Genomic DNA, 17,236 nt, shown 5'->3' on the forward strand with positions numbered 1-17,236 from the left:
CAGATGCACTTTGTAGCTCCTTCCCCACAGACATTTCTGCAGACTCAGATAATTGTTAGCTGCCTGCAATGTGTATAATGGCAGATAATTCAGTGGTACACGGGATACAAGTGGGATAAAAACGGAGCTGAGAGTCAGGTACCAGGTCAGCAATTTGTGTCATAGAAGAAAAAGTAATCTACTCAGTGCCTTAAACCCACAGCCTGCATCTGATTTAGTGAGTATGGTGTATAATTGCTGTTATGTAGAATTTTACTCCCCCACAATTAAAAAGGCTGATAGCATACAAGCAGAGGTCTCTTGTGATTTCTAAACTGTGGGATCAGGAAGAACCACGTAATCAATCATTTACTGCAAGTTGTTTGATAAAATGTCCTTGCTTTGCTTTCTCAAAAAGCAGTCCTTACCTGCAGTGTTACTAGTGCTGGCAGGCTAGTGTCACAAATACCCGGCGCTATCATCGTTGTTGCAGGCTCACTGTGCAATGCCATGCTAAGCAGCATGGTTCCATGATTGAACTTTCTGCAAATATCAATATATGTAGATAAAATACTGCATTAGTACCGGAGATAAACCAGACAGGCTTGATTGAAATTATATCAGAAACATTGAAACCAATGGCTCAGGAAAAAAGTATCTACATGAGTAACAAATATTTAATAACGGGCTCTCCAATCTATCAGAAAGGAGTGTAACACAATTCAACAACTGGACGTTCAAACTAGAAAAATTCAGACTGGAAAAAAGGCACACATTTTTAATAGTGAGAGTAATTAAATCACCGGAACAATTTACCAACGGTCATGGTGGATTCTCCATCACTGACAATTTTTAAACATGGTATGCTCTCTAGGAATTACTTTGGGGAAGTTTTATGACACATGTTACACAGGAGGCTAGACTAGACCATCATGATTTAGTAGTATCAGTTTGGAGGACTCAAGGGGTATGAGACTGAAGCACCCATAGAAATGGTCCCTCTAGGACAGGGATCTCAAACTCAAATGACCACGAGGGCCACATAAGGACTAGTGCCTTGGCCAGAGGGCCGCATCACTAACACCACACCTTGCTGCTCCTGGCCCCGTCCCCCCACTCCATCTCTTCCATGAGGCCCTGCCCTGCCTCTTTCCACCCCTTCCCTGCCCCCATTCCAACCCTGGAGGTAGGCCGGGGGCGGGCTGCTTGGAGGGCCGCAGGCCGCATGTCTGAGACCCCTGCTCTAGGAGGAAGGAAATCAAGTGGGGAAGCTTGCACTATCTGTTCAGTGGATAAAGAGAAGAGTATAGCCTCTAGCACTTGTCTGAGCACTACATTCACAAACAAAAGTCTGATCAGAAACATGCATGCACACTGTCTTCATATAAGAAAATTGCAGGTCAATATAATTCATTCAACAGTGCTTGAATACATTTGGAAAGACATAGGTACAAGTCCTAATCATAATGAATCCGCTCACTTGGATTAAGATACAGTGTATCTGTTTTGCCTTTTAATTTACTCATATCTTGACGGCTGGTCGGGTTAAGATCAGAAATCAAAATTATGTATAAAAGGGCACATTCAACATTTTTTCTATTCCTAAATAATTATTTTTAGTGACAGGCAATTTTTTACTACTGTGTAGCACTGCACAATCAATACAGCTGTGGGAGAATGAACTAAATTCCTTTCTGCCTACTAGAGCATCAACAAAATGGATAAATGAGTTCAGAACACAGAATCTTTAGCAGTGGTGAGGATATAAGAACACAGGTGGGTTTTCTGATCCCAGCATGAGTTTGCAGCACTGACAAAAAAGGAATATGCTGAATTGCAAACTGAACTAAATTGCTTTAGAGTCATTGAGACAAGAAACATGAGAACCCTGCAATATCATCTTTGCAGCCACCATTCAGAGTAAAAGTACAGTTTGTTTTTTACTTCTGAAGATATTGGTGTTGTTAGTGCAAACACTATTTCACTGAGAGAGCAAAATTCAGGAGGATCAAAGACAAGTGATTTTCAAAAGTTTGTTTTGCAGCTGTAGTTGTATGGGGAACAAAGAATACTGATGTGAACAAGATATTGGGGGAAACTAGTCATGAAATATGAAGCCGTTCACCTTTAGGCCACTAGTTTGAATTTGAACCAGATCAATAGTGACTGAAAAGTGTTTCAGCTGATGTTTATTTGGGTGAACTTTATGAAATGAGTTGCTGCTCTTCAGCTGTTTCCTAGAGGGCAGGTGTTCAGATCACAACAACTCACCATAATCAGCGTTCATTGGTACTATTCTTAGCAGTCTCAGCTGAGCAGCCAAGGGTTGAATGGACATGGAGGCTAAACTAACCTCACCCCCTTTTATTATTACTAATCATTTATATTGCACTACAAATGTATGTGGTACTTTAAAAAAATCCATAGAGCTGTGGTTCCTGACCTGGAAACCTCTGAGAGAGATAAGGCAAGAACGGGGCAACTGTCAGGGCAAACGAGGATGGGGCAACAAGGTAGGAAAGATTTGATAAAAAAATGTTTTTTTAAGGAGACTTTTTGAAGAATGAGCATGCAGGAGCCTGACGAATGAGAGCTAGAGGACTGTTTTAAATGCCGGGGGCAGCAGAGGAAATCAGAAGATAGAGCAGTAAGGAGAAAACTGAGAGCAACATGAAGGTGAACAGGAGGAAGTAAGAGCAGAATAAGGAGGGCAAATTTATACCTGGTGCTGAAGGAAGGGACAAGGAGCTTGAATTTGATGGAGTAAGAAGCCAGGAAGCCAGCGAAGGGATAAAAGAAGGGGAGATTACAAAACATGACCAGCCCACAGAGAAGAAACGTAGTAGTTTTGATTTGGAATGGCTGATTATGAGATAGCACGGGGCATCCAGAAGAAGATTTCTCAGACACAGTGGAAGATGTGACATTGTAAAGAAGGCAGAGTTCAAGGTTAAATATCTAGGAATCACCTGCTTATAAGAGGTAGTTAAAACCATGGGAGTCAATCAAAATCACCCAGAGAGAGTACGGAAGGAGAAGAGTGGATCAAGGAAAGAACGGAGATGGGCCTGTGGAGCTAAGATTGGAATCTAAATCAGAACTTTCTGGTCCTGACTTATCTGTAGAGCAAATAGTGAATTTTGCCAGATGTGGGTGTGTTGGGGAGAAGAATGGGAGGTAAGAAAGGATGATATGGTACCAAATGAGAAGCTAAAGAACTGGTCAGCAAGGTAGGAGGAACACAAAGCAGAATAACAGAAGCATAAAGTAGAGAGAAAGCAGAGGAGGAGATATTTATGTTTGATCAGGAGATAGTGATTAAAATACATAGAGCAGCAAGGCTGCTTGAATAGTGTAGAATTGGAAAAAAAGGAACCAGTATATGTGGTTGGATAAATATGTAGTACTTATGACACACATGCACACTATATATAAACTTAGTGATATAAACACACTGATTCAGTGCAACCAAATAAAGTATTACGGTAATTTGTGTCATTCATTCATTCATTCGTGTGTGTACACACACACACACACAAATGAATGACACAAATTACTGTATTACTTTATCTGGTTGCACTGAATCAGTGTGTTTACATCACTAAGTCAAACTCTTTAAAGAAGGACAAGCCTAAAGTCATATGAGACACCCTGTAACCAGGGGAAGAGGGCTCCACAAGAATACAGAAACTACACATCATTTAAAGCCCAGTTTCCACTGGAGCCCCCACAGAATTATGGTGCAGTAACATGGATTGCAGGTCTCTAGAACCAAGTCTGGAGACAGGATGGCAATAACTGGGCATTTCTTTATGCACAGAAGAGTGATGCAACTGGCAGGAAGAGCAGGTGCTATAGCGTGATGGGATGATTCTGAAAAGAAAAGGGCCAACAACTTCACTAACATGGTCTCTCTATTGTCTCACTATCTGTATGACAAAGTTCCTTTAACAATAAAATATGGATTGTGAACAAACTGTGCTATATCTCTAATACTATTTATTTATTTCCACAGACCAATGACAAGTGAGAACACCTTCAACTACACAGATTTCCTACTCTTGTTTATAACAGGAGCTAAAGTAAAGTCCCAGGCTCATTACGTTACAAGACAAGACAGAGGTTTAAGGACAGCTCAAGCCACATTAAGTTACAAGTTCAACCTTGTGCCCTGAAGTCACATGGGGACTTCGCTTGCTGAGACCAGCAAAAGAAAATTATGTTGCCTGCTCTCTCTGATTTGGAAATACAACTTCAAAATAAGCTGTGTTGTTAGAAGCGGTGAACTCAGAGCAATGAGCACTGTGGGAGACATTACCTCTCCGAAATTGCCCAAAATGATGGATTTCTGATGTCTTAATTAGGTTTGGAACTCTAAACTATTTAGCCCAAGAGACAAACAGATTTTCCTGATGTGCAAGGAAGAGACTTGGCACTGTCATTGCAAATACAATACTTACTGAACAGCTTCTCGAGTTTAACAAGTGCTCCTGCTAAACTCCACCATGTAGGTCCCTTTTGGTAATTACATTCTATATACGACCAGTTGGCATATAAGGGCAAGCAGCATGAATATTAGGGTTATTGGTTAGAAAAGTCAGGGGCCATGATTAGCAGTTTTATTATTTATATTTCCAGATGAAAACTATGTTAAAATGGAGTTAGGTTGAAAGGACATATCAATGGTTAAAGATAAAATATGTGACAGAAATACTGCAATTATCCCCAAAGAATCTATTATAAATCCAAGAAATTCATAGTTGACATTAAACATAAAAAGAAATCCAAACATGTTAAGGTATAGAAATGCACGGTCAGGGCACCCAGACAATCTTAATTTTGCACTGTAGCAATACCATGAAACGTTCATTAGAATTCTTTAATATCTAGTCTCATTGCATTCATATGAGACACTCCCAGTAACCTGGGACAATGCATCACTAGTGTGTGTTTCTGTCTAAGTTCTCATTTACACCACTGTGAGTCAAAAATTATTCCACTGAAATCATTAGCGTCACTGTAGAGTCACATCGGTGAAGATGAGAGTAGAATTTAGCCCAGAGTTTATCACTATTCTTGCTTATCATTTCTGTATTACAGGACTGTTAAAATTTTCTGCATAAAATTTGTGAACAAAAATTAAAGATTAAATGATTGATGTTTTGAATGGAGAAAAATAGTAAGAAGGAGGAGCTCCACACACTGCAGTTATTGTCCCTTAATTTCCTGGACTGGAACCCTTCCGATTAGCCAATCAGATTCCTTTGTCAGAATCATCTGTGTCAAAGTGGCAGAATTCCCCAAAATCTTATTTCTGTTACTTTGTAGGTATTTCACGTTTCAGAGACTGTATTTTGTTCCAACTCCAAAATATTCAGGTATGGCTCTAATGGAATAGTAAAGCAGACTGACTGAGTGTTTAGATATTTTCAAGTTTCACTTTTGTGGCTGAATTTCAGGGGTGCTTTTGTTTTTAAATTGGTCTATCAATTCAAATCATGGTAAGTAACCAATTTTGTGGAGCTGTGGTTGGCTAGAGGAGGGAAAGCACCTATGCTTCTCTATTCTAGTAGTTTCTCTTAATTGTGAATGACATAGCTAACAGATCTGTGAATGTAGAACACACAGATTCTAAAGTATTCCTTCTCTTACACCGAGCTTTAATTTCTCCTTTGATGGGTCATTTGAGCTAGGACCTATAAAATACTGAAATAGCTGTAATGGGAAGTATTCTTGTATTTTCTTACTTATGTATACTGGTGGGGCCTGACCAAATTCATGGTCCATTTCAGTTAATTTCAAAGTCATAGGATTTTAAAAATAGTAAATTTTCTGATTTCAGCTATTTAAATTTGAAATTTCACGATGTTGTAATTGTAGGGGTTCTGACCCAAAAAGGAGCTGTGGAGGAGTCACAAGGTTATTGTGTGTGAGAGTGGGGTTTACAATACTGCACCCATGGTTTGAGGACTTCAGTAACTCAACTAGAGATTAGGGGTCTATTATAGGAGTGGGTGGGTGAGATTCTATGGCCTGCAAAGTGCAGGAGCTCAGACTAGATCAGTGGTTCTCAAAACTTTTTTACTGGTGACCCCTTTCACATTCTAAGCCTCTGAGTGCAACCCCCTTTATAAATTAAAAACACATTTTTATATATTTAACAGCATTATAAATGCTGGAGGCAAAGCGGCGTTTGGGGTGGAGGCTGACAGCTCTCAACCCCCCCTCCCCAGGTAATAGCCTCGTGATTCCCTGAGGGGTCAAGACCCCCAGTTTGCAAACCCCTGGACTAGATGATCATGATGGTCCCTTCTGGCCTTAAAGTCTATGAGTATAAAAATAGTTAAAAATCCGGCCTTAGCCCAAGTCAAAGATAAAATGCAACTTAGTCACTTTTGAATATTTCACCCTAGGTATTTCTTTAGAGTTACAGAGGAATTCATAACCTACAAGCAGCTCTAAAATAATGTTAAACTGAGTGTTGGGGAAAAAGGGAAAGTTAAAATATGAGGGAAGTTTCTAAACTATGGGGAGGGAACAGAGAAACTGTTCAGTGTAGTCCCAACTAGCAGCACCTTTCTGGGAAGTATGAGAAGTGAGTGTGTGGAAAGGGTCGGGGGCAAGGAAACAGGAAAGCAGACCCAGAAAAAAAGTAGTCTGAACGAGAGGGTAGTTTAGTGAGGGTATGGGAAGGTAACAAGGCCCTTCAACATGACTGGGGAATTTTCTAGGGTAACCTGGTGGACAGTCAGAGAAGCCCAATCCAAAGGGGTTCAGGAAAATCAGGACTTGAAAGAGCTCTGTATGGAAAGGAGGAACAATTATTGAAAGTGACTGTTTCATACCTTATTGCAATAAAGTTCTGTTTAGCTGCTCAAATTTGTGTTCATTTGTTTGTATATTCCTTCCAGGCCTCCCTTTCATGCAGAGTATAGCACTTAATTAAAGAACACTATTTAAAAAACCCCTATCATACAAAAATGTACTTACTGTTTTTGATACAAGGGGGAACACGTCCAAGCCAGTATTTCTGTATTTTTAGATACACAGTTTACTCCAAATAGTTTTAATGTCAATATTGTTTCATTAGGAAGATATTTTATTTGTAGAGGAAAGTTGATTCTGAAAGAAAAATCACAATTTTAAGAAATCTAACATTCTTTAACATTGTTATTTGCAGTTACTGCTTTTCAAGTTTTACTGTATCCCACCATACACCTTACTAAGCAATAAACTGCAAGGTAGCAATTCCTTGAGGGAAAATGCAACTGACAGATCTACTATAAGCATTGCCAACAGTTAACCTGAGGTCACATTACATGAGAAAAGGCATATAAAATCTTGTCCATCCAAATGATCAAACACTAGAGAAGACAAGGGCAGGACTAGCTTGGTTGTTGCAAGCAAAGGCCATCCCGTTAATAAGAAAGTACATTAGAATAAACACTGAATGAAAAATGGATTATAAACTAGTGGTAATGGGCTAAATTCTCCCCTCAGGCATATATGCATTAATCCTGTTGAAGTCAATGGGAGAGTGAGTGAGTGAGTGAGTGAGTGAGTGAGTATCTATCTTCAAAAAGAAAAGGAGTACTTGTGGCACCTTAGAGACTAACGAATTTATTTGAACATAAGCTTTCGTGAGCTACAGCTCACTTCATTGGATGCATTCCGATGAAGTGAGCTGTAGCTCACGAAAGCTTATGCTCAAATAAATTTGTTAGTCTCTAAGGTGCCACACATACTCCTTTTCTTTTTGTGGATACAGACTAACACAGCTGCTACTCTGAAACCTGTATCTATCTTAGAATTTGTCAGGGTAGGATGCCATTCTCTAATTTATGCATGTATAATCAAGGTGTAATTTTTTTTCAAACACAGTTTAAAGGCTGATGCGGTTTTAAACCTAATGTATGTCAATTTTTTAAGCAAGTAAAGTTGTAGAAACTAGTGTCCATTTCAGATTTGTATTGCCCATTAACAAGTCGATTAAATTAGTTATATAGGTTTTATAAACTGGTCTACAGTTTTAATTTGCACAAATCCTAATAATTGACACTTTTTCACACCTGTGTAAAAACATCTGAGTCATTCGTTCAGAGACCTACAAAGTATTACTTTATTTTTTCTGAAGTAAAAGTTCATATTCAAAAGCACGTCTTTTATTTTCACTGAGAACATTTTGTGCAAAGCCAGATTTGGCAAACAGATATTGAGATTAATTTCATTTTCTATGCAAACAAAATCAATGTTCAGAATCCAGGGCTGAAAGAACTATTTTGCAGAGGTAATACAAGCATTTTAGAAAATGAAGATCTGAACCAGCTTCAACAATAAAAACTTAGGATATAAATCTAAATTAAACAGTGTGAAAATTTTCAGCATTCTAGATGGTTTAATGAAATGATGTAGTTGTAGGTGTTCTCAAACATGTGTATTGTCATTCTGCAAACAAATCTAGGAAGCACTACTGAAATAATTTAACAATCTGGAAAACATTAAGATTAAAACTAGCAGGAGTAAGGTGGAGGGGTTATGTGGAATTTACACCTAGGGTAAAATTCCACTGTCAGGTAGATTGTTATAAATCTGGCATACCTTGACTGAAGGCATCCTTGAACAACTGACCCTCCCCCGACCCCTTTCTTTAATAAAGCATAACATCTATATTCCACTCATTCAGTTTAAAGAGCAGTCTCATGCCAAAGAAATTAAGATGCATTCCCCTGCCTCCCCAAATGTCCCTATTTACAGGTTTCAGGCAATGACGGGTGTACTATTTTTTGTTCTTTCTTCCAAAGCTTAGTGAATTTCAAAAAGTGATTGGGAAAGCAGTCTGTTTCACACATCTCCAAATCAGTTATTTCCTGTCTTTTCATTTACAGCCCATCAATTCCATTCATCCTGAACAAAGGGACCCTAAAACATGAGTACTCAACCTTAAACATCTTAAAAGATCTGATGCAAGGGGAGAAAAAAGCCCTCCACTTTATTATACAGGAGATAAAAGATTACTCATAAACCGGGCAAACATTTTCACCAGGAATGCCAGGAAGCCTCATTAGTCTTGTAACCAAGTGGAAAATATATCCTTCATATTACAAGACACAGATTCTCTACTTCGCTTTTGCTGGAGGCTTCACTTGGACTTTGTCATGGCAAAATACATAGCACTACTAAAAGTAGGCATTTAAAAAAAGAGCTATATTAAAAGACAACTTTTAGAATGGCCAGATCATCATGAGACTGAGGCCATAGATCAAATCCAAGACCTTATTGCCTATCAGGAAAATTTCGAGTGATATAGAGTGTGTACAGACCATGGGAGATAACTGTATTACTTATAAAAAGAAAAGGAGTACTTGTGGCACCTTAGAGACTAACCAATTTATTTGAGCATGAGCTTTCGTGAGCTACAGCTCACTTCATCAGATGTTTACCGTGGAAACTGCAGCAGACTTTATATACACACAGAAATCATGAAACAATACCTCCTCCCACCCCACTGGGAGGAGGTATTGTTTCATGATTTCTGTGTGTATATAAAGTCTGCTGCAGTTTCCACGGTAAACATCTGATGAAGTGAGCTGTAGCTCACGAAAGCTCATGCTCAAATAAATTGGTTAGTCTCTAAGGTGCCACAAGTACTCCTTTTCTTTTTGCGAATACAGACTAACACGGCTGTTCCTCTGAAACCTGTATTACTTATAAATATTCTGTGTACCTCAGTTTACCTGCTTGATATTATTCTGTCTGATGATGTGGATTAAATAAAAAGGGACTATTAACAGCAGCAAATAGGAAACAAAACAATGGTCAGAGATAAATCACCTCTGCATAAACAACTTCCAGGGTGTTAAGAGAACAATGGGTGGGTTATTAATTAGGAAGATGCTATTTCCAGACTCCATGCAAATTATACAGCTGGTTTGCCAAGGTTCAGAGTCTAAGATCACTGGAACACTGAACAGTTAAAAACTTCCTCTCGAGAGGGAGAGGGAATTCAGTCATCAGCCACTGCTTGAGGGGACACTCAGAGGAACTGAAACACAGACCCTGTGGGATGGGTCCATGTAAGTGAGGCTTGCCCAAGCTGCCAGGGAAATGTAGGACTTTTGTGGTTTTAACCCTACTCTCTGATTGCAATGTACCTTTGAGTGAACAAACAATACATTTGTTTTGAAGAAGCTGTTTTGAGTCACTTCAGTCAGCTGTTTGTCACAGCCTCCTGGAGAAAAGTTTCTTGCAGATGCCAAATGCAGTTGGGCCTGTTGTGTTAACACGGTTGGGAAAGGGGCAGGGGGAGTGGTGGCAGTTCTGAAATCCAGAGATACAGTCTAAGAGTGTTTGAACTGCAGGGCTCTACCCTTGAGAGAGATGAAGAAAGCAAAGCCTGCCATCTGAGAGGTGCACTTGAGAGGGACTGTAAAAGGGCTCAAGTCACAGCTTGCCCTGTAACCATGACATGCTGCAACCTTCAGCTGCTAGTAATTTGAAAGGAGTTCAACTCTGACTCTTTGAGGTGATAGCTCAAACTTTAGAAGGTATAGGCCAAATGCAAAGCCTTATTTTAGACCTAAGAGGAAATGTGACATTTGATATTACGTTCAATTCACACTGTCTAGGAGTAGATTGCATCTTGTTGCTCACATACATAAACCACCATAAAACAGATGAACTGTGCAAGCAGATCACAAGGCCATATGAAGAATTTACAGTCCAAGACCTTAGATCCTGACTTCAATGGATTCCATTCACATCATCAGGTTGCAGAATCATGGTCTAAGCCCAGTCCAGGGCTATATAGGCCCAGAATGACTCTCTCTGTAATAGCTGCTCTCACTGTGTTTCATCTGTCCTCTCAGTGATCATCTGGGTGGCACTCGGGCAACATGGAGAAAGAAACTGTCTGAGTCAAATGGAGATCAGGGGCAGGGAAAAGAGCAGACTGGGACAAGGAATCTGGTGGACTGGGACCAGATGCAGGGAGAGAAAATGTGAATGGGAGATAAAGGGGATCTGGGAATGGTTGGACAAGAGTACTAGGACTACAAGCTCAGTGAGAAGATGGAGAGCCAGTGAGAGAAATGGAAGTGGGAGACAATTAGCTGGTGGGAACAATGAGATCAAATAAGGAGCTGTGGGAAGGGGAGGAAATTAGGACTGGCTGGACGAAGACTAAGATTAGCAACCAGTGGTGATCGTGGTGGAAGAATTGGGGCAGAGAAGGAAAAGAGACAGATCTGACAAGGAGCTGCAGTGCAAAGGGTGATTAGGACTGCCTGGGCAAGTAGGCTAGGGCAATGAGACAGGACTGACAGGGACAGGTTGGAGGAGATGGGACAGAAGGGGAAAACAAGCAGAAGAGTCTGTGCCCACTAGAGGATGCACTCCTCCAGAGCCTGGAGTGGAAATCAAGATTTCAGAGCCTCACCATTCCTCTGGTGTCAGCAAATATCTGTGAAACCCAGTGGCAAAGTATGTCTCATCGCCGTATAATGCTAATCCATATAAAGGATGACAACCTACTATAGCTATCAGTAATGCCATTAAGTGCAGAGGTCCAGTGCTGCTTATAATTCATGTGAGTATCAACATGATGAAATTATTTTTATTTAGTTTGTTTTTTTAAAATCCTACGAAGTTAAACAAAAAAAGCTAAATTAAAAGAACATTATTAAGGTTGAAGGTGGGTGATACAATCTTTTACTGAACCAACTCCTGTTGGTGAAAGAGAGAAGCTTTCAAGCTTACACTGAAGATCCAAAAAACAGCTCTATGTGGTTGAGTAAAATATATTTCCTTATCCACACTGCCAAAACAACACTGCAAACATTATTAAGGTTGTTAAGGCAATCACTCAAAAAATAGAAAATGCCAGAATGAAGTTTGCCTGTGTACATTCATCATGGCGATCCATTGTCTACAGCCATGCTCTATGATACAACCGCATTTGCTCCAACCCCTCAGACAGAGACAAACATCTACAAGATCTCTATCAAGCATTCTTACAACTACAATACCCACCTGCTGAAGTGAAGAAACAGATTGACAGAGCCAGAAGAGTACCCAGAAGTCACCTACTACAGGACAGGCCCAACAAAGAAAATAACAGAACGCCACTAGCCATCACCTTCAGCCCCCAACTAAAACCTCTCCAACGCATCATCAAGGATCTACAACCTATCCTGAAGGATGACCCATCACTCTCACAGATCTTGGGAGACAGGCCAGTCCTTGCTTACAGACAGCCCCCAACCTGAAGCAAATACTCACCAGCAACCACACACCACACAACAGAACCACTAACCCAGGAACCTATCCTTGCAACAAAGCCCGTTGCCAACTGTGTCCATATATCTATTCAGGGGACACCATCATAGGGCCTAATCACATCAGCCACACTGTCAGAGGCTCGTTCACCTGCACATCTACCAATGTGATATATGCCATCATGTGCCAGCAATGCCCCTCTGCCATGTACATTGGTCAAACTGGACAGTCTCTACCTAAAAGAATAAAGGGACACAAAACAGACCTCAATAATTATAATGTTCAAAAACCAGTCGGAGAATACTTCAATCTCTTTGGTCACTCAATTACAGACCGAAAAGTTGCAATTCTTCAACAAAAAAACTTCACGAACAGACTCCAAGGAGAGACTGCTGAATTAGAATTAATTTGAAAACTGGATACAATTAACTTAGGCTTGAATAAAGATTGGGAGTGGATGGGTCATTACACAAAGTAAAACTATTTCCCCATGTTTATTCCCCCACCCCACCACACTGTTCCTCAGAAGTTCTTGTCAACTGCTGGAAATGGCCCACCTGCATTATCACTACAAAAGGTTTTTTCCCCCTGCTCTCCTGCTGGTAATAGCTCACCTTAAGTGATCAGTCTCCTCTACAGTGTGTATGGTAACACCCATTGTTTCATGTTCTCTATGTATATAAAACTCCCCACTGTATTTTCCACTGAATGCATCCGATGAAGTGAGCTGTAGCTCACGAAAGCTTATGCTCAAATAGATTTGTTTGTCTCTAAGGTGCCACAAGTACTCCTTTTCTTTTTGTGAATACAGACTAACGTGGCTGCTACTCTGAAACCTCTCTAATTACATGATCACATACTATTTTTTTAAAAACAGGATCCCTGTCTCATTCAGTGCACAGGATAATTAAAATGTATACAACAGTAGCACCCAAAGACCATAATGAAAACCGGAGCTCTATTATATTAGGTTTTGCCCCAACAAAACTAAAATCTGAACAGACATTCCAGACAAAAGGTGGGAAAGAGCAAGTGAGAAGCAAAGAAAGTGAGAATTCACAAGAAGCTTAGTTTCAAACACAAAAAACCTCTGTTAGGGTTTCTGGTTTAGCCAAAATATTAGACACTTGACAAAGTCTTGAGCTGCCTCCCCTCCCTATGGTTAGAGTACGCCAAAATAGAAACCATATAAATATATATATCTTCCTTAGGAACTCCTTGTCTGGGCTTCTACTCAGCAAAATCTTCCCCTCCATTTCTCTCTCTCTTGCCCATATTGATAACTCAATCCTTTCTAATCTAAATTAATGAGCCTCACTTTTCTCAGCTATATCCAATTAGCTGCCAGCACAAAATTCCTCCATCAGCTGATTGAGCTGTTGCTGGACATAAATCCAGATGACCCTTTAGCATCTCTTCCTAATGGCCCTGTTGTCACTCATGTCTCCTTTTAAAAAGAAAGGACCAATTAAAAACTAGTGCATAAATAAGAGAGTGAAATTAGCTCTACATAGAAGACGGCAAAAGAAATATATCCCAACAAAAAGTGAATGGTTCACTACCTCTTTCATGAGCTATTCTATTCTATATAACTTCATAAGCTATTCTATAGAACAATTTCTCTTCATCTTCGACTGAGTGGAGAGACACTTCTAAAGCAATAGCACAAGGCCAAGAGCTAGGAGAACTTAACTGTAATATTGCTCTGCCACAGATTTCTTCTGTGGTCTTTGATAAGACATGTCACCATTTGGTGACTTGTCTGTAAAACAAATAATACTTCAGAAGGATATTGTATGGCTTAATTTATTCTGGCTAGAGTTCATATATACCAGCCCTGAGTGAAGCTTTCACCCTTCTCTTCACAAATATTATGGAGCATACAGCACGCAGCTATAAGCATAAGAATATTGTCATCGGCCAGGTCCAGCTTCCCATAGAGGAATCACCAGCGAGCTTTTAAACAGCCAAAAGCACACTCAACAGTCATTCTGCACTTTCTCAGCCTGTTGTTGAACAACTCCTTGCTGCTGTCAAGTTGCCCCGTGTATGGCTTCATAAGCCACAGCATTAAGGGGTAGGTGGGGTCTCCCAGGATCACAATGGGCATTTTGACTTCCCCTACGGTGATCTTCTGGACCGGGAAGAAAGACCCTGCTTGCAGCTTCTTAAATAAGCCAGTGTTCCGAAAGATGCATGCACCTTTCCAGACCAGCCTGTGCTAATGTCTGTGAAATGGCCATGGTGATCCACAAGTGCCAGAGAACCATTGAGAAATATCGCTTGAGATTAATCTACTTGGTAGCTAGGTGGGCTGGTGCCAGAATTGGAATATGCATGCCATCTATCTCCCCTCCATGGTTAGGGAAAGCCATTTGAGCACAGCCATTTACAATGTCATGCATATTGCTCAGAATCATGGTCTTTCGGAGCAGGATGCAATTAATGGCCCTGCACACTTCCATCACCACGAGTCCAACAGTCGACTTTCCCACTCTGAACTGGTTAGTGACCAATCGGTAGCAGTCTGGAGTAGCCAGCTTCCACAGTGCAATCGCCACATACTTCTCCAAGGGCAGGGCAGCTCTCATTCTCATGTCCTTGCACCACAGGGCTGGAGTGCGCTTATCACACAGTCCCATGAATGTGGCTTTCCTCATCCGAAAGTTCTGCAGCCACTGCTCATCATCCCAGACATGCATCACTATGTGATTCCACCACTCAGTGCTTATTTCCCGAGCCCAGAAACGGTGTTCCACTGTGGTCACCACCTCCGTGAATGCCACAAGCGATCTCGTGTCATAGCTACTACGCGTGGCGAGATCAATGTCACACTCCTTTTGCCTTTGTAGTTTAAGGAATAACTCCACTGCCACTCGTGATGTGTTGGTCAGAGCAAGCAGCATACTGGTCAGCAGTTCGGGATCCATTCCTGCAGCCCGAAGAGGCAGGGCGCGCAATACACAAACCATTGAAAGATGGCACCAAATGCAGACAGTAGCACAGGGATTTCTGTGAAGCAATGCATCATGGGTCATTGGGACAGGACCCGGATGCCATGCAATCTCCTCTGCCTTCCCACAAGTCTTAGCAGCAGAAGAGGAAGAGGTTCTCTGTGGGATAACTGCCCAGAGTGCACCGCTCCGAATACCGCAGCAAGTGCCACAAGTGTGAACACACTATTGCGCAGGCAGCTGACAGTGTGAATACACAACAGCGGTTTCCCTTCAGCGCTTTCTGAACGGTGCTGTAACTTTGCCAGTGTAGACGTGCCCTAAGCATATGTCTACACATCAACAACAAACTCACAGCTGGCCCAGGCCAGCTGACTCAGGCTTGCAGGGCTTGGGTTGTGGAGCTGTCTAACTGCTGTATAGACTTCCAAGCTCAGGCTGGAGACTAAGCTCTGGACCCTCCCACCTTACAGGGTCATAGAGCTTGGGCTCCAGCTCGAGTCCAGACATCCAAACAGCAGTGATACAGCTCCGCAGTCTGAGCCTTGTGAGCCTGAGCCAGCTGGCCTGGCCAGCCATGGGCTTTGTTGTTGTTGTTGTTGTTTTTTTTGCTGTGTAGACATAGCCTCAGAGTCAGTCTATTGCTGTGTACCCTGAAAGACGCAGATTACATACTTCCCTACAGAACTCCCTATTCTGCAAGCAGGACCAGGGAACCCGCAGGGAATTTCAAGTGAGAGCTCACAATTTTAACACAGTTCTCAAACCACCACACATGTATACAGAAATATCTTTTTCTTTTCTTTTTTTTTTTTAAAAGGACCTCAGTGAGTGGAATTGTAACCCCTTAATATTGCACTTCAGCTGCAGAGCTGATAACAGAACCCATGACTCTTTAATTATATGATTTCCTAACTTCTGTGTTCAGGTAGAATCAGAAGTCAGACTTCTTTGTTTGTTTTTTTGCTGAGGAGTTTCTTACTATATCAGATGGGTCTCCGACTCCTGAAAAAAAATCTTCTCCTATAAATACAGATTTCCTGGGATGCATATTAGAAAGGTGACCACTTCTTAGGCAGCCAAGAATATCCACAAGAGACATATTCCTCTGATACTTCCCTAGCAGTACTTTCCTCCTTACTTTTTTGAACTGACTGAAGATGAACTGCTGCTTATCAGAAATCTCTGGCAGGCCACAATGCAAATCAGAATCAACTTTCTTTTAATAAAAGAACAACTCTATTTTATTCTTTTCTTCCTTGCTGATGTATCTGATCCTTAGACTTAAACTCACATCAGCAGATTGTTTCCTTTGTATTCCAGATAAGCAATGATCTTAAAAAGAAAACGGTACGCAAATGGTGATAACAATTGAAAATAAATACAGAAGAAGAATTGTACACATAAAGAGAACAATTGTCTATGTTAACCAGCATTTGTAAAGATTCAAACAGTGAGCACTGTAGTTCTCTCCTTTAGCCCTGAATGACAATAAAATACTCAACATCAAAAATCAAGCAAGAGAAAAAAATCATACAACACAATTGTAATTACATTACCCCATGTCAGATGATTGCATTTGTCAAACCAAACTTTACTTAAATGTATAACTTCAGTGGTCACCACTGAAGAGTCAACATTTGTTAACATTTGCTATATGGTAGTGTCTTAGTCATCTTTTTGAATAGGTAATAACAGGATGTAAACTGCTGAAAAAGTTTAGCTGATATAAAATGCAGAATGTAAACCAGTCAGGCTGCCCACACTCCTACTAAAGATTTTGTTATCTGATAGGATAATTACAGCAACAAAACAAGAGGGCCTGACGTTGTGAGAAATATGAAGAAAAAACCTACTCTCAGCCCTATAGTAAGGGTGAGTGGAATCTGTGTTGCTCCAAATAACTTCCCCTTCTGCCTTCCAAAACAACTACTTCTACAGGGTTTATGCTTTTCTGCTGGGGAGCCTGATTAGCCTGTAGTGCCCAGCATCATTACTTTCACCTGAGCACCCACACAAGGGGAGGCAGA

The 17,236-nt window shown here is 40.8% G+C and overlaps 1 protein-coding gene across 1 annotated transcript in view; it reads right to left on the minus strand.

The window, feature by feature from the left end:
- The window catches only part of PIK3C2G (phosphatidylinositol-4-phosphate 3-kinase catalytic subunit type 2 gamma), a 278,262-nt gene that overhangs the window by 196,030 nt on the left and 64,996 nt on the right, over nucleotides 1-17,236 (minus strand). Inside the window, exons 12-13 of the mRNA XM_073335036.1 lie at nucleotides 6,970-7,101; nucleotides 408-522 (exon numbers count right to left, since the gene is read on the minus strand). Coding sequence (XP_073191137.1) covers nucleotides 408-522; nucleotides 6,970-7,101 — 247 coding nt within the window. The remainder of the gene's footprint in view (nucleotides 1-407; nucleotides 523-6,969; nucleotides 7,102-17,236) is intronic.

Source organism: Lepidochelys kempii, chromosome 1 (assembly GCF_965140285.1).
Source record: "Lepidochelys kempii isolate rLepKem1 chromosome 1, rLepKem1.hap1, whole genome shotgun sequence".
NCBI classification, from domain to species: Eukaryota; Metazoa; Chordata; order Testudines; family Cheloniidae; genus Lepidochelys; species Lepidochelys kempii.